The 17501-nt window shown below is 46.7% G+C and overlaps 2 protein-coding genes across 2 annotated transcripts; one reads left to right on the top strand and one right to left on the bottom strand.

Annotated features, from left to right (window-relative positions):
• Window positions 1–398: 398 nt before the first annotated feature.
• On the bottom strand, window positions 399–5787 carry syncrip (synaptotagmin binding, cytoplasmic RNA interacting protein). The gene is made up of 10 exons (XM_086142994.1): window positions 5629–5787; window positions 4834–4993; window positions 3821–3939; window positions 3522–3743; window positions 3194–3370; window positions 2845–2980; window positions 2520–2725; window positions 2242–2391; window positions 2041–2162; window positions 399–1625 (listed from the first exon to the last, which is right to left on the bottom strand). Exons 1-10 carry the CDS (start codon window positions 5629–5631, stop codon window positions 1016–1018), a joined length of 1905 nt encoding a protein of 634 aa, XP_085999120.1. The 5' UTR covers window positions 5632–5787; the 3' UTR covers window positions 399–1015.
• Window positions 5788–6843: 1056 nt separating this feature from the next.
• On the top strand, window positions 6844–17477 carry bub1 (BUB1 mitotic checkpoint serine/threonine kinase). Its single transcript, XM_086142993.1, has 23 exons — window positions 6844–6979; window positions 7137–7196; window positions 8088–8229; window positions 8443–8639; window positions 8782–8831; window positions 8919–8992; window positions 9075–9124; window positions 9524–9890; window positions 10574–10959; window positions 11040–11080; window positions 11196–11315; window positions 11831–11929; window positions 12026–12101; window positions 12910–12991; window positions 13065–13236; window positions 13311–13377; window positions 13959–14620; window positions 14838–14938; window positions 15081–15242; window positions 15325–15482; window positions 15579–15756; window positions 15829–15935; window positions 16779–17477. Exons 1-23 carry the CDS (start codon window positions 6957–6959, stop codon window positions 16966–16968), a joined length of 3564 nt encoding a protein of 1187 aa, XP_085999119.1. The 5' UTR covers window positions 6844–6956; the 3' UTR covers window positions 16969–17477.
• Window positions 17478–17501: the final 24 nt, after the last annotated feature.

Below are 17501 nucleotides of genomic sequence, written 5' to 3'. Positions count from 1 at the left end.
GCACAAAATCAAACCTGGGACCAACATGCACCATTAGCATCCTTCACTGAGTTGATCCTTCTGGGACGAGAAACAGCTCGGCTTAAATCGAATTGTGCTTTAATTCCCCGCCGCTGACACACCCTAAAAAAGGGGCGGGGCTTTACTCTCAGTGCTGCTTCAACAGTGGAATTATTCTGTTTTTGGTTGGGCACCAATTGGTGAGACGTTTGACATGAGGATGGATGTCACTACACAAACAGCACGGAGCTGGTGGTTTGGGATCGGATGCATGCAAGGTGACGCTGCAGCTCGGGCCAACACTGGCAAACCTTTAGTCCTTTCCTTCCACAAGGAGCCTTTACAATTTGAAGGCAATTTGAAGAGAGAATTTGCCGAAACATGAATTTGCAACACAATTTGAGGTTTTGTACACGTGTGGGTGTATGTTTATTAAAGCAGACAAACAGCAAAGAATACAAGCCAAAATGTAAAGCCAAAAAATAGGACTACGATGGTCCTTTTTTTTTTTTTTTCTTTTCTTTCCTTTTCAATAACAAGACACGCATTACTGTGTGACAATACAAATTGTATTTTCATTTGTTTTAAATACAAGTTTAGGAGACATTTGCTTTGTTGCTGTTAGCTAATTAAAACATGGAAACCAGAATGTCTAAAAACATACATAAAGCTATAGCCAAATAGACAGCTCGAGCACATAATGGCATCTAAAATTTTTTTTTTTTTTTTTATGGAAAATCTTAACGACCATCTTAAAAAAAAAGCAGAAAGAGACAGTTGGAGTTGGGAGTGTGACTACTGTTTGAGTCCAAGCGGATTAATAAAATATGTACAAAAAGATCTCTTGCCAGATGTCACCAATTTGGAGAAAAAAAATGCAGGCAACCATATGGGGGGGGGGGGTCAAGGGCCAATCAGATCAAGTCTCTAAATAAAGACCAAAAAACAATTAAAAAAAAAAAAACAAAAAAAAAAAAACACGGGGTTTAAAAAGAAAAAAAAGAGCCCTACTGGTTTACTTCCACTGTTGCCCAAAAGAATCCTGATAAAATTCCTGGTTGTCAGATTTGTAACCAGAATAGTTACCAGAATGATCACCACCTTGGAGCGGTTGCTGAGCAATAGGTTGAGAGCCCCAGTTCTGATTATTGGTCTGGCGCCGCTTGGAATCTGGCTGGTTGTACCCGTCAGCTTTGCGCTTTCCTCCTACATTTCCACCGCGGCCACCCCGCGCACCACGTACCCCTCCTCGCCCTCTCGGCTGCACGCCTCCTCTCACGCCCCGCCCGCCGCGGACTGGTCCAGGCCCGCCGCGCTGGGAGAAGCCGGCCCTGCCCCGAGGTGCTCCAGCGCCGCCACGTCCTCTGGCCGGAGAGGCTCCGCCCCTCGCGCCCCGGCTGCCACCCCGTCCCCTGGCAGGGGCCTGGAAGTCGTCATAGCCATAGTAAGGGTCTTCGTAGCCCCCACGGTAGTTGTGATAGTCATAACCGTAGTAGTCATAGTAGTCCTCGTAGCCGTAGTAGTCGGCTGGGTATGCGTAACCGCCCCGGTTACCGCCTCGGCCCCGGCCTCTGACAGGAGGGGGCATGTGGGGAGGGGGAGGATAGTAGTAATAGTCATCGTACCTGGAGACAGAACAAACAAACAGACAATCAGAGAGCCGGCTCGCACAAATGGAAGTTTTGGCTAAAGCGCTCGACGCTTGTCAAGGACTATGTCCAGAAGTGCCATGTCGACACGAAACATCGAGGTTTTCAATTTCAAATAGGTTTCAGAATTATCAGTCTGACGAGACAGGGCTTTCAAATATTAGAATTCGGGTAGCAGTTTTATGAATGGATGAGAATAACAATGGGGTAAATTAATTGACAATGCGGTGTTCTGTCCCTAGTTATAGCTCTGATGACACTGTCTCATTGTGACTTCAAAAACGGCTTAAAAACGAATTTGAGGTTGTAATTTGTATACATTTTATTCGGGCAGAACGTTGTCCTGATTATCATCTAACAGGAAATACGTTTGACAAGATATGTGTCATACATCTGTGTTTTGGCCGCTTGTCTTTGAGCTTTACGCTCCTTTCTCTTCTGGTCGGGCGGCTTGGCAAAAACTATCTCGATGGGCTCCCCCTCCAGCTCCTTCCCATTCATCTCCTCCAACGCCTGGAGATCACAAGAGTCAATTGAGGTCCAACAGAGGGGGTTCACGGGACGCGGTGTCACGGGAGTGAGGGGTCAGTACCTTCACGGCTCCGTCCCTGTCCTCAAAGTGGATAAAGGCATAGTCTTTCAGCTTCTTCACTCGCTCCAGTTTTCCAAACTGGCTGAAGCTCGTCTCCAGGATTTCCTCTGTGACGCTGTTAGCCAGGTTTCTCACAAATAAAACTTTCACCTGTAACCACAGCGGCATTGAGGTCACATCCCCAGACACACGAGTGCTGCAGGGACAGACTCGACGGGGGGCCAACGGGTGACCCGTACAACAAACGCAAACTTTCTGACGGAACCCCGGACACTCACCTTGGCCATGACTTCTGGGTCGGGGTCCTCGATGGGGTCAGCCCACTCCACCGTCACCAAGTTGCTCCACACCTTTACCTTGCCGCTCATTAGCCTGCGGCGTGCCTGGGCGGCTGTTTTATGGTCTTCATACTCTAGGAAGCAGAAGCCTCGATTTTTCTTCTTGTCATCTGGCTGGTGGTAGAGGATGACGTCACTGAGGCCCTCTGCAGGAAAACGAGAGAAACAACTTTTCAACTTGAGTTGTGTTCGACCGTGCAGGGGAGGGCGACAACTTTAGAGCCTTGCTTGTGTTCAACTGTGTGCCGCGGAACAGCCCGCTCACCTGTAACTTTGGCGAACTCTTCCACAATCTGCTCCTTTGTTTTGCTCTTGGGGATGGAGCCGACAAACAGCCTGTTATTTGCCACGGATATACATACCCCGATGTGCTTGCCAGGGCGGATCTCGTGATTATTACACTGTGAAAAAGAAGCGGCGATGTCACTACATTAAGAGTTACAAGGACAGAGGATTTCATTTTCCAAGGCATTTGGTATTATCTCTGTCCACATTTCTTCAGCTCAGAAATTCCATTACAGTTGTCTTCCCAAGTAACAGTTAACTCCTCAAATCTAACGGCAGTTTCATGATATTCTAACTGAAATGGATCAACGCTACGGTTCCAAACTCACCAGCTTCACTGCCTCCTGGGCTGCCTCTTTAGTGCAGAAGGTCACGAAGGCATATCCCCTGTTCAGGCCACTCAGGGGGTCCATCATTAGCCGGAGGTCCCAAATAGGTCCAGCCTTCTCAAATAGGGGAACCAGCTCGTCTTCAAACAAATCGCGAGGAATCTTTCCAACAAAAATCTAAGAAGAGAGAATGAATTACAGACAGTTTCTTCGTGGATCAATTCCAGGCAGTAATTTTGGGTGACATTTTTCCATTAACTCTGGGAAAAAAAAAAAAAAAAAACAACACAACAATTAACTTCCCCAGCTAGCTGCCATCCACACATACCTCTGTGCCCACAGTGGGCTGGGCCCCAGAGTACACCGACTCAGGTGGGGGCCCACCGTACTTTCGCTGACCTGTGGTGACATCAAGTGTGTAATTGGTTCTGTCCAGGAGTTCTTTGATTTTGCTCTCGTCTGGTCCTTTAGTGGAGTCTGAAACTTTCGTTCCCTGCTTCTCCCGCTGCCTGTAAGTCTTCATCACGCCACACAGAAAGGCACTTTTGTTCTGGAGGGCAGAAACACATTGCAAAATGAGACCGATGTCTACAGATGGGACAACGTAGCAGCGTGTTTATGTCTTACCTGCACATGTGACAGATCGCTCTCTTTGAACTGGACCAACACCTGCAAAGCCCCCTCCTCATTGAACTCTTTCAAAGCTTCGATAGCCCTTTCATCGAGGTCACTATGTGCTACCAGACCTGAGGACCAAGCAGCACAGGGGTCACTGAAGTGAAACAACTATTCAGAACTACTTGAGCAAATCAACTGACCGGGCTCCAATGATCCCATTTAACCAACAGGACATATAAGGACTGTCACAATCAACAGGGTAATTATCATTTCCACGCTGCCGCACGCAGTCCCCTGCAGAGTCCAGTTCACCTGCTGCATTGGGACAGCTGCCCCATTGTCACCACGTGTCACAGTTGCAGATGCCGTGGACCTTCCTCCATCCCCACCTTGCTCTCCAATATTCAATACAGCAACACTGATGCAGCAACAGCGGCAGAGTAGTTGACAAGGTATTTGCGAGTTGTCCCACAACAACTCATGAGACAACAAGAGCTGAGAAACATCGGTCCTGTATTCTAGATTATCGATAGCGGCCTAAATCCTGCTGCATGGTCCACTTTCGCAACACATCTATAAACCAAGCAAGATGAAAATAGAACAGTCGGATGTGCTACTTGAGGCGTGTGAATATTGCATGTTTGCGTTGAATTATTTGACCGATTGGCAGAAACAAGAACGAGCCCAATGACGAAATCCGTTCGCAACAAACCAACCATTAAAACCGCCACTCGGATGGTGCACTCTGCACAAACTATGCCACATGAGGACATTTAAAAGTCATCTGAGGGCTATCATACTTGAAATGTGATAACTGATCACTATAATAGTAAGCGTGCACAATGTAAATAAAGCAATTCCTTGTGTTTTCCCAGCCAAATGAGCGACTCCCACATCAGCCAGCCCTCACCAAAGAGCGGTTTGACCAAAGGCGAAAGTGACCGTTGCTGAACTTTCGACGCACATGTTATTTGTTGTGGAGGAAGTTTGCAAGGGGACGATCACCCGGGTTTTCAGCTCACCTGCGACGTAGAGTTCGTCCAGCTTCTCCGCCACCGTCTGAGGTAAACCGGCCTCCAGCAGAGCCGTGAAGTGCTCCGAGCGGGTCACCGCCGCGGTCGTGTCCATCGGCTCCTCCGTGCCGTTCCCGTTTACGTGATCCGTGGCCATGTCTCCAGACATCTGCGCGGATTAGATTACGGCGAAATTAGAGACTGTGCCGCGAAAAGGCGAGGCGGTGCGGATTAGGCGTGCTTTTTGGCGCCATCATGCAAGCCAGTACACAAACTAACGCGCTCCGAGGGTCCTAGCCGCGGAGGCTAACTCCTCACCGCAAGCACAGCGCTAAAGACAACGGTGATAATGTGAGCGGCACACGGCGCACTAACGATACTCCAGATACGTTGCCGTGACAACCGTGTCTTGACATGATTAAATGAACATGTTGACAGTCCAAAGGGGGACTTTTCTCTGTACATATCCACCACGCCTCGGCTAGCTAGAAACCGATCGCTCGAGCAAATGGCAGGCCCGAGTGTTGGTTTCAAGCGTGGGGGAATTTAAAGCCAAAAAAACAAACCATTTCCCCATTAATCGGATGTGCGATTTCGCAGTTTTGCACGGAACGAAGACGCGGGGTAAACTATATAGGCTGCACGTATGTTAAATTGGCAGACTATCATATATGGCATATTTTTCAAAATGCCGGCTAGCCATGCAAATGACTTGCTAGCACGCATCCCTCATCGCTCTCTTTATTACTAACTTACAGCACAGCGCGCTTTCGCCGGTTAACGATCACGGCGTCGCGTACATACCATGCGTAATTAAAATTTGGTGCACGATGCTGCTCCGCCGTGGTGAAGGTGCTTGAAGAAAGCAAGAGTTTTCCCGGTGCCGGTTCTACCCAAGTCGATCTCTTTACACCCGGTGAAACAAAATGGCTCTGCGTTTGGCCTGCAGCTACGGGGCTTCTTAACCTGTTTTTTCACGGGCTACTCATTTTACATACTTCCGGCGGAAACGCAAACTCTGCCGGCAAGCCTTTCAACTGTACAAAAAAACTCGAATAACGCCAATAGATTGCTTTCGAAAAGTGTCCTCATTCTATTGTTTGATGCAAAACTGAGTAAACTATATTCTTTTTTGGTACGGTGTGCCACCGTTTGGTTGACAACTGTGCTCATTATCCGGGCAACGGGTTGATCACAAGTTGCGTCTTTTAATTTGAAAATTTGCATTCAAAATAAACTGGAGCGCCTGACACTTCCAGTCATTGGGCTGTTTCACAAATTAAATAATTAGCAGCTTCTGGTTGTTTGTAATAGTTACAAATGAAATTGGACTCATTAAATATGTCCAGTGCATGAGCATTTTTTTTTTTTTTTTTGTGGTTGTTGTTACATGGGATGAGCGTGTGTATTTGAACCCTTGTTTTCTAGTTTTAACCCTCGTAAATATCCCTGGAATGTAATGGGTGCATATTAACATCATAGGCTGATTAATGTTAATGTTGTTTTGTCATCTTTGTTTGTGAGCTCTAATCGTGTGAACTAATCTTAATATTTCCCTGTGCTCGCTCCTGCTTGGTGACAACAAGCTCAGTTGCTTACAATGCTACAAATAGAACTCAACGCATTCGGTGTATGATTTGTCCTTTTCCTTTTTGAATTGGAGAAATTAGTTCCCTTTGTTAGTTTCTTTTTCTTTTTTTTCATGCCAATTATTGTCGTTCAGCTTCTGTTTGCTTCTGCAATATTCTTGAACCTCTTGCTTTTTGGTCATAATGAGAACACAAATATACAAATATTGTCTCTCCTCACAAAAACATAAAAATGAAAAAAAAGTACATTAGAAAAGATTAAAACATGTAGGGGTCGCTTTTATTTGTTTATTGCTGGCCGGATATGTCGTCACAAATTGAGGGCGTGCCTTCACGCAAGCTGACTAATTGAACTCTCGCGATTGGCTGAGCGCGAAATTTCAAGCGTTTAAAACGTAGTTCGACGGAAAGAGGGGCGAGTCAACGATGCAACTCACATAGGGATATTGTTTCGATTCAATTTTTATGGTAAAAACAAAACAAAAAAAAAAAGTTACTAATTGAGCTTACGGTTTGTGAAGTTTACCATCCGTCCAAGGAAAAATGGACGTCGCCACATATTTAGCGTAAGTCATCCGTTACCGCTTTCTATTAGCTTCTTGCTAGCAGGTAGCTTTTGGCTTGTCAAACAAACATGGCGTTGTATTACGAATTATAATAACATTTTAAAATTGACACAATTATTTCCAGCCATTCTTTAAGACAAATACATTTACTCTTCAGGTATTTTGAAAACAGTTTGAGTTCGTTCACCGGGGACGATCCACTGGACCCTTGGGACAAGTGAGTAACATTAACATCAGCTTAAATATCTTTAAAGATTCAAAGCGTTTACTGTCACATGCACATTTTAGTAACGTGTTTCCATGCACAGCGAAAATCCTACTTTGCTGTCCAGTTTGTTCTCCAGGGACCGCACGTTAGCTAGCAGGAGGCTTGGCGGCGGTGGTTTGCTCACTCGGGTTCTCAGCCTAGCATGTAGCCCACGGTTGCGTCGCGTCCTCCGAGGTGCCGTCCTCGGGCCGGCCTGTTCACTGGGGCTCGGTGCTTTCGGGCCATCCCGGGGTGGGGGTGGTCACGGGAGCGTACGATGATCTGTCGCTCCGGTGGTATGAAACCTTTAAAATTCCAGCGGTGTGTGATGGTTGGCAACAGGAGTGTCTTCCTCCTGTAGGTTAGCGCGGTCTTTCGCGCACTGTAGAAATAGTTGTCCTTCGAGTGGAGGAGAGAAAAAAGCCGGCATGTAACTGCGAAGCGAGCATCCGTCTGCCACGGATGGCGCCATATTGTTTGTTTCGGCTGTGCGTGTGCGCGCGCGCGTATGTGTTATTATTGATAGCCATCTGTATGCCATGTTTTGTTTTTTGTTTTTTTAAGCGAATAAAGCCTTGATTGTAAAATAACTAAGTCACAGTATAGCAGGACAAGCGTCACTATTAGACTTCTATGTTTCTTTGATTTTTTTTGGCTGCAGGGTAACTTCAGGACATTCTTCCCAACCATCAATTGAATTTGTTTTCAAAGTGTGTTATCTTCCACTTAACTTGGCATCAATATGTGCTTATCTTCTTTTTCTATGGTGTAATATAATACCTCTCTGACGTACAAGGTATCTTCTCACTACATGAGTGCGTATTGTCCGGGTGTGAGCTTGACCCTCCTGTTGTCTGTCAGATTTGTGGATTACCTGGTTCAGAAATTGCCCGCTGGCGGACGGGATGACTTGTCTAAGGTGCTGGACAGCCTGGTGCACAGGTTCCTGAAGGTGGAGCGTTACGCAAACGACTCCAGATATGTCAACTACTGCATCAGATGGGTAAGTTTGAAATAAACCTATTGATCAGTATCCCACTCATTGGTTTGGTTGAGGGATCGATGGCTGCTGCCCAATGAAGTGTATGGCAAGATCCACTATATTCAAAAAAAATAATTAAAGTTGTGTAAAATTAAACTGATTATTAACATGGTACGGCACTGTTTTGTAAAAACTGAAATAAAACAATTACAAAATAATTATTATACCTTCCAGGCCGGTTATTACTCCGAGCCCGTCACCCTGTTCAGTTACATCTTCAGTCATGGAGTTGGCGTACGGACAGCTGAGCTCTACGTGGCCTGGGCCAAACACTTTGAAGAGAAGGGACAGACAGAGAATGCAGAAACCGTTTACCAGAAAGGCCTGGAAAACCAGGCTCAGCCGGCGGACACTCTTCTGCTGGAGTACAGGTGATGGGTTGTCTGTCCCCTGTCTTCTTTGAACAATTTCAGGGGTCATTGTTCCAGAAATTTTAAGCTTATTCTCACTGTTCCTGACTGTCCCACTCCATAATTTCTTTTTAAGTAACTCATTAAACTCTCTGATGCACAGGCACTTTCAAACCAGAACAAGAAGCCAGGCAGCTGCGTCAGCTGCGTCAGGTGAGTCCATGTTGTGTCCTGTAAGCCTGTAGTTGTTCCAGAGATCTTCAATACATCAGGACTGACAGTATCCCTGTGTGTCTGCAGCTGGAAGTCGACATCCTCTGGTGACCTCACACCTGACCAACCAGGTGCCGCCACAAAGAGAGCCCCTGGGAAAGGTGTCTGTCTGTCTACAGTAGCTAATGGAATACTGTATTTATACACAAGTGTGTTTCTCAGACCAATACTGGTGCTTTCCAGGCGATGATGGACTGCGTCTCCAAACCACCTGACGTTAAATCCATCATCTTGTAAGTAATTCAGCTCCGATATCATCACCCTTTAATCTGCTTAATTGTTAGAAAAATGTTAAGAGCTTCGAGTGTAATGACATGTCGGCGGTTGTTAAAACTACGGAAGGTTTTTTTTTTCTCATGAGCAAGCAGAGTCATTGAGCCAGAGTTCTTCAGGCTAACCCTTGACGTCCATCAGAAGACTTAACTGTCCGTGACCTTCTACAATCGAACTATAATTGGATTCTGTAGGCAGCAGGATCTCAGGTTCATTGGGAGACACGCAACATAGACTGCCTTTCAAGGCAGGAGGATTTTGGGATGAGAACTCTTTATTTTTGCAGAAATGAGACCTAGGTCTTCATGGACTTCAAGAGGGCCTGATTGGATGTTTTTTTTTTTTTTTTTTGTCCTCAGCGTGTCTCGCTCGGAGGTGCCAGTGCCAGTCTCCTCCTCCTCCTCCAGCGTTCAGATCCCTGCCTACCTGAAGGAGGAGCTGGTGTGTGAGGGCTCTGAGCTCTGCTTCGAGGAGGTCCGTGCACACCGGTACTTCAGGGAGAAGCAGGAGCAACAGGCAAAGCAGAAGAGGGAGGACAGCGAGCGCCCGACGGCCGATCAGACGTGTCACAACGAGACCACGCTGGGGTTGGAACAGTCTTTTGATCTTCTAGAAGTGATACTGAAGGAGGAGAATGAAGTAATCCAGCATGTCCTTCGCTCTATGGAGACCCTGGGCCAGTGGCCGGTGCCTTCAGGGTTGACCTGCCAACCCCTACCAGAAAGGGTGAGGCTGCACTTAACCATTTTGGAAGTGGTATTCAAATGTCACACAGAAATCGCAGCCAGCTCTCAGTATTTTGATGATGTTCATGATATACAAAGAAACCTTGACTTACGAGTTTTTTTTTTCTCGGGATACAAGTCAGTTCAGTTTATTTTGATTTGTGACATAAGCTAAGATTTGTTACCAGCGACCGAGCATTTGACACAGACTGTTGCTGCCTCTGCTCATGAAGTTGCATTTGAAAAAAAGCAGTTGGACGCACTGTCCGCCACTGGGTATCCCAGGAAAAATCATGGCAAAATATGAGCGAGGTGTGTGTGTGTGTGTGTGGTGTCATCTTGTCCATGAAGAGATGGAGATCACACACACGCACGACTTTCAATATGTGGAGCCTTCTGAGATTTTATTCTTTTTACGTGGTCTTTTTTCACATGGCATTCAGCTCGGTTATTCAGTCATACATCAGACATGACTCAAGTACACATTTAATTGACATTCTCAGTAAACGGTTACATTGGGGCCCAGGAGGTAATGATATATAAATAGGATTGAACCTTTTTCTTTTTGTAAAGTAGATTAAATGAATGGAATAGTTTGTGTGCATTGAGACACAATGTGTTCCATCAGTATGTGCATTTGGTGTGGTATCTCTACGGCATCCTAAATTGGCGTTCCTTCCCCAGGAGCCCCGTCCTGTGGAATGTCCAGCTCCTACTATGGACCCCCATTTGACCCAGCAGGCCCCGCAGCGTCCTCTACAGCCCTCCAACATTCTCCGCAGCAGACACTCCCTGGGCTTGAGGCTCCACATCGAGCCCCCCCTCGTACAGGAGGCCCCTAGCGCCGCTTGTCTGAGGGTTGGCCAGATGACGGAGACGCCTGCAGCCCCTTTCCACGCTGACAGGAGTCTTCATGTAACCTCCCCGATCCCCGACACGCCATCGGTGGCCCACGCTTCTGTGGTTCAGAGTCCAGAACGGCAGGATCCTGATCCAGTCCCAGCCTTCGTCACCGCCATAGATTCTGATCCAGACGGCAGAGGCTCACAGGACCGAACCTTCACCAACCAGTCAGTCTCTTCTGCTGTTTTGTAAACAAGAGGGGAAAAATTGCGTTGGGATCCGCTACAATTTGTTTAATTCCTTCCAGGGACCACAGTCACCTGATCAACCCAGAGGACAAACTGGATGGTGAGTTAGTGTCTCCCCCCCCACCCCCCCACCTCAAACACTGACAAAACACTTTGTTATACAGGGATGTTTAAAATCTCACACGTTCTTGCGGGGTTGTGTGTTTGTGTGTCAGAGTCCAAGGGCACCGCAGGAAACCTCTCCCACGTCACCCCCAACAGCTCTCTAGGACACGTCCAGGCCACTCCCTCCAGAGTCCTGCCCTCGCCGACTGTCAACACCCGGGAAGCCCTGGGTGAGACACCCGTCTTTGCATTTCAAACTCCCTGAATGTCTACACATTAGAATTCAATGAGACTCAAATGGACTTAAACTTTGTCTTCTGGTCAAAAAGCGACTCTTCCCTCTTCAATTATTGAAAAAACAAACAAGCGTCTTGTTTAAACTGTCACTGTGACTGAACCATTTCCCATATACGTCTGATTTGCTACCCATCAGTTTTAGAATGAATAAATAAAGATTACTGTGTAAGAGGCATTAAATGTAAGCGACTGATACCTGCAAACTTTTTTTTTTTTTTTTTTCTCCAAAGGATCGGTTTAAGATTTGTTTATGGAAATTTAGTTGATAATTTCATTTGTTGATGGTGGAGAAGCCTTTCATTGAAGAACAATGTCATGCACATTTCCCTCTAGTATCCTTGACTTAAATCTCGAGTGAAAATCTTTTGGCTTCTTCGGGAAGCATTCTGAGCCGCAGGGTTCATTCTGCTGAATAATTCCTTAATAAAACTTCTGTGCGTCTGTCCAGATGTGATCATGGACATGTTCCAGGCCCCGACATGTCTCTCAGACCTTTTCGGCAACTCGTCGGCACTCCTTCCTCCTGACAAGCCACCGTCAGGAACGGGTAAAGGCACCGCTGACGTCCCTTTTACTCGCCAGAGGCAGATCGTTTTAGCACACCTTTTCAACATTGACTTAATCTTTGTTTCATGACTTTCAGCGTCCAACTTCTCGTTTGCCAAACCCGCTGCCCCATTCACCATCTTTCAGGACGACGATGACAACAAAGAAAATCAGTCAGTATTCCATGAGAGGCCAGCGAGACAGACCTGACACTTCGGAGGGTTCAGCTTTAAAATAATATACATCCAGAAATCAACAACGGCACATTCAGATATCAAATAAGTGAAAATGAAATGTCTTTAATTGTCAGTCTGCAATCTGCACAGCTATGAATGACTCAAAATTTTGAAGGACATTTAACTTTTAGATTTCATGACTGAAGCTTTTATTATGAAAGGAGCCGCAAGGACAACTTCATATTTAATGATTCAATGTATTTTTACTGTTTATCATGGGCTGCATCCTTAATCCCAGCTTCAATTCAGTTTTGATTGACCCTTTTTGTCACAAGAGGGCGCTGCAAGTGTGTGTTGGATGGACCTGTTGCAGCAGGTCTCTCAAAATGATTTGGAAATTGTCCTGAAAATTATAGATTAATGTGTTTCAATCACAAGGGTGGCCAGGTTCCAAAGTATTTATTTTTCAAACTTAATCAGAATTTTATTATCAGTTAGATTAAACTTTTTTTTTTTTTTTTTTAATGTACAAAATTCTGTTGCTTTGGTTCCTATTCAGCGGCAGACTAGCGGTATTTTGCTATGAACTTCAAGATGTATAAAAGTAAAAAGTTTCCAAAATGATGCAGAAATGCAAAATTCAATATTGAAAAAACTTAAATTATCCCCCAAAAGTAACTGAAACCGAGACAAAAACAGCCCTGAAGATGGACTTCACTTATTTTTCACAATTAGGAGATTTCAGCAGTGCCATTGAAAACGGGAAGGTTTTCAGTGACGTTTGACAAAAATGTTGTCTTTTTAGAGCCGCTTCTTCCTCTGTGGTGGAAAAGCCGAGGCCAGTCAAACCCCTGGCCGAAATCACCCTGCTGAAGGCAGAGAAGTCTGTGAGTCCACGCCTCTCCCAGCTTAGTCCGCTGTGTTTTATTTGGATTCACAATTCTCCTTCCCCGCCCCCAGGAGACCCCCCCGGACCTGATGCCCGACGAGAGCACCATGTGGGGGGCCCGCTACAACTCCCTCAAGTCGCTGGCCGCCTGCCCCAACAGCACCTCTGACTTCTCCATGCTGGCCCAGTGCGTCTCCACGCCGTTCATGCGCAAGACCCCCACCGCCATTTACCAGGAGCAGGGTAGGGACCTCCGACTCCGGGGTGGCCAAGGTTTCTGTCCCGAACGTGTGTTGACCCCTGCGATTTTTCCTCAGATTGCACAAGCGACGTTGTGGGCGCGGATGAAAATGCTTTCGTCAGACGCCAGACGCAAAAGCTCAGGTGATCTGTCCGTCCCAGTGATCTCACACAGATATCACACTGTTGAACCTTGGCCCACAATTGCCCGGACTTATCTATGTATATATATTTTTTTTGGTGGTAGAGCTTGGTCTGCAAGTTACATTTCGTGATACGTTGTAGCATTAATTTCTAAGCGAGTAAGTTAAGCGCTAGAGGACCAAATGAAAAACTCCTCCAACCCCTCACTGCTGCTGCCAGCATCTTAGTCCCATCTTTGTGCTTAATATTGGTTTGGGTTTTTTTTTTTTCTTTAGTATGTATTATTATTTTTAGACATTATTTGTTTTTTTTTTTTTTTAAGAACTGTGTAAAAAATGAAAATGGTGTGGTTTTTTTGGGGGGGTCTGGAAGGGATGAATTGGTTTCTTTTCATTTTAATGGGAAATTTTAATTTGACATATGAGCAAACTGAGATACAAGCTCAGTCACAGAACCATTTAAACTCGTAAGCCAGGGTTCCACTATCATTTCGTACTAAAAGACTTGTTCCAAACAGTTTAATATTTAATCCTGCCCCCCAATTGCAATGAAGATTCATCTGTTTGTCAAACGTCCTGCAGCCCCATCATAGAACAGAGTCCGCCCGAGGACCAGCTGTCAGTGATGGCTACCAGCCGGATCGCGCCGTCCTCAGCGACACCCGGCACCATCGTGGGCGAGGGTGTGGCTTCACACCACCACATCCTGACCGTCTCCTCCACCACCCTGGTGCAGCCGCCGCCCCCCGCCGCCCTGTCCTTTAGCGACCACACGCTCGGCCCCTCGGAGTGCTCCGCCGCCAAGATGGAACCAGAGGCAAGGAGGGAGCGGTTCACAATCCTGGAGGAGCCAAGCAGCCCGGCCCCCTCCAGACTCATGGAGCCCTGTGATGTTGCCATGAGTCCTGAAAGGGTCAGAGTGGACTGGCCCATATTTGAGAGCCCTCAAGCGATTGGCACAGAGCCGGACCTGGATGCCTTTCTGAGTCCAAGCCGGGCCGTCGGGATCCAGGACGTACCCATGAGCCCAGAGCTGCTGCAGCAGGGCGACGACGAGCCCATGAGTCCAGACAAGTCCCTAAACGGGGGGCCGCCGCCGAGCCACCTGATTTCCGACCCCTGGGACGGCGAGCTGATCTCGGAGCTGCTGTCAGGCATGACGCCCGCACTCACCTCCCACCCACACTGTGTCAACTGGATGTGCAACCTCCCCAACATCACACCCAAGATGACTCTCAGCATTGGTAAGAGGTCTCACACACACATGCACTGCCACCACTCTACAAAGGAAAAGCCAGTTGTGGCCCCATGAAAGTTTTTAAATAATCATTTACTGTAACACAACATGGATTGGATGTCACCACAGCAACGCAAAGATAATCGGGATGTGTTGCGTTCAGAGCTGGAGACCGATGGAAGCTCCTGGAGGGCAAATCAAAGTAAAGACTTCTGTCCCAACAGGGAAAGCGTCCCTGAGGGTGGACTGCGTCCTCGGCAACGGCGCGTTCGCCACCGTCTACCAGGCAACGGACCCCGAAACGTCTGAGAAGATAGTGATGAAGGTGAGGAGCTCGCTCCTCCAAGGGGGCTGGGGCAAAGATGAGAACGCCAGTAAACTAGAAACTTGCGGGATCGGATTGTTTCCATTTTTCCAATTTTTTTTTAAAATTTTTTTATATATAAAGTGATGTTTCCCTGACGCAGGTTCAAAAACCGGCCAATCCATGGGAGTTCTACATCCACACCCAGCTGGATGCCCGGCTGCCGAGTCAAGTGCGCCACCTGTACAGCAATGTCCTCGCTGCACACCTGTTCACCAATGGCAGCGTCCTCCTGACCGAGCTCCACGGGTACGGCACCCTGCTGGTAAGTTGATGGCCTTCGTAAAAAGGTACGGATCGTCCGGGGTCGGGGAGTCACATCTCTGACGGACCATCTTCTATTTCAGAACGTCATTAACATGTACAAGTCCAGCACAGACAAGGTGATGCCGCAGCCCCTGGCCATGTTCTTCACCCACTGCCTCTTGCACATGGTGGAGCAACTGCACGCCGTAAACATCATCCACGCCGACATGAAGCCCGACAACTTCATGCTTGGTCAAAGGTCAGAGCTAACGGTGCTGCCGGCGGCTTGTGTTCAAAGTAGCAACAGCTGCGGAACGACAACATCTCGACGTTCATATCCCGTGTTGTGCGACAGGTTCTTGGACACGGGTCACGTGGACCTGGACTCAATGGATCACGGCCTGGTGCTCATCGACATGGGTCAGAGCATCGACATGGCACTTTTCCCAGAGGGCACGGCATTCACCGCCCACTGTCAGACGTCCAGCTTCCAGTGCGTGGAGATGCTGAACGGGAAGCCCTGGAACTACCAGGTCAGGACCCTCGAGAACGTGTCATCCAATAGACCGGTTCTGTTTTTCACATGCAACTTGTCATGTGTCTAGACGGACTACTTCTGCCTGGCGGGGACCGTCCACTGCCTGCTCTTCGGCACCTACATGAAGGTCATGAACGAGGGCGGTGTCTGGAAGACCAATGGTGTCTTCAGGAGGTGATCTTTGATTTCAATAAAATCTCAAAGTGCTCAGTCCAACTCCAGTTAGTCAACTTCAGCTCTCCTACAAACACACTCGCACTTTCCAATCCGGTCCACACTATTTTTCTTATTGTACTGATTTTTGATGTACCTGGCTGCTATGACAATTTCATTTATTGTCATCTGTCCGTCCATCATTCATACATGCAAAACTTCACATGACTACACGCTATGCAGTGATCCCTCGCTAGAACGTGGTTTACTTTTCACGGTTTCGCTACTTCACAGATTTGCATTGTGTTCTGCATTCTGATCGGCTAAAAAGTCACTCCGCTTCTTTACTGTGCGTCAATAACGTTGCAGTTTAATATGTACACGTACGTAAAACAGCTTGCCAAATTTACATTACGTACGTGCAAAGTCTCTTGCAATTTCGAGTTTCTCTAAAACCCATAATGTTGACAAAATGCTCTGGACCAACAAAAGCACCTGCGGCAGGGCCCGAAAGGCAGCGGAAGATGCTATCTATCGCAGATAAAGTTAAACTTCTGGACATGCTAAGGGAAGGTAAAAGCTATGCTGCTGTAGGTTGGCATTACAGAATTAATGAATCTTCCGTTCGTTCCATAAAGAAGAAAAAGAACATAAGGACGACAGCAGCGATGTATAATAGAGTATCTAATTGTAAAAAAAAAAAAGGTTTCTACTTCACGGATTTTGACAATCACGGGTTCTTTTTGGAACGTAACCCCCCCCCCCCCCCCCCCCCCAAAGACTTCTCATCTGACCTAGGTGCAGTCTTTGGCCCTGCGGCATATTTCTGAGCGTAGTGTCATGGTGATTGTGTTTTGTGCCCAGAAACCCCCACTCCGACCTGTGGCAAGACTTCTTCCAGGCACTGCTGAATGGGCCTGACGGCAGCGTGCTGTCCAGGCTGCGGCGCCGCCTGGCCTCTGTCCTGCAGGAGAACTACAGCTGGAAGCTGGCGTCGCTCAAGAGCCGCCTGGTGGTTCAGCTGCTCGAGGCCCGGCAGGCAAAGAAGAAATGACCTTACTACTTCCCACTGGTATGTTTGACTTTTGGAACACCAATTCCTTTATTTTGAAGGATGAACCAGCTTATCTGCGTGTGGATCGACAAACACTGATTCCTTCGTCTGTTTTTTTTTTTTTTTTTTTTTTTGTCTTAAATTGTTTGCCTCAGAACTGTTCCAAAAAGATTTTATAATTGTTTTTTTAAAGAACATTTAAAATAGTTTAGGACTTAAACTTCCATCTTGCACTAAAAACAGCATATTTTTAGATCTTTTGAGAAATCTGACTTAAGCTGCAAATGTTATTGAAATTTTACTGATTGATTGGTTTTGAAATAAAAAAAAAATGCAGAATTGTTCCGGAACAGTCTGTGTTCAATCAAGCATTTAACTCCTTATTGGCTGAACTACGAAGGCTTCCGGTCATGTGACTTATCACCCCTTCACTCCACCTTTTTTACCATGAGAACCTTTCTGTTTATTAAAGTGAAATTAACCTAGCCTTTCCTGACACCCTCTTACTATTTTACTAACTGTTTTAGTCTTAT

This window comes from Fistularia commersonii, chromosome 36 (genome assembly GCF_037954325.1).
Source record: "Fistularia commersonii isolate RoL2024-O1a breed Wild chromosome 36, RoL_Fcom_v1.0, whole genome shotgun sequence".
Lineage (NCBI taxonomy): Eukaryota > Metazoa > Chordata > Actinopteri > Syngnathiformes > Fistulariidae > Fistularia > Fistularia commersonii.
Note: the sequence above shows the minus strand (reverse complement) of the source record. Positions and strands in the feature narration are given on the sequence as shown.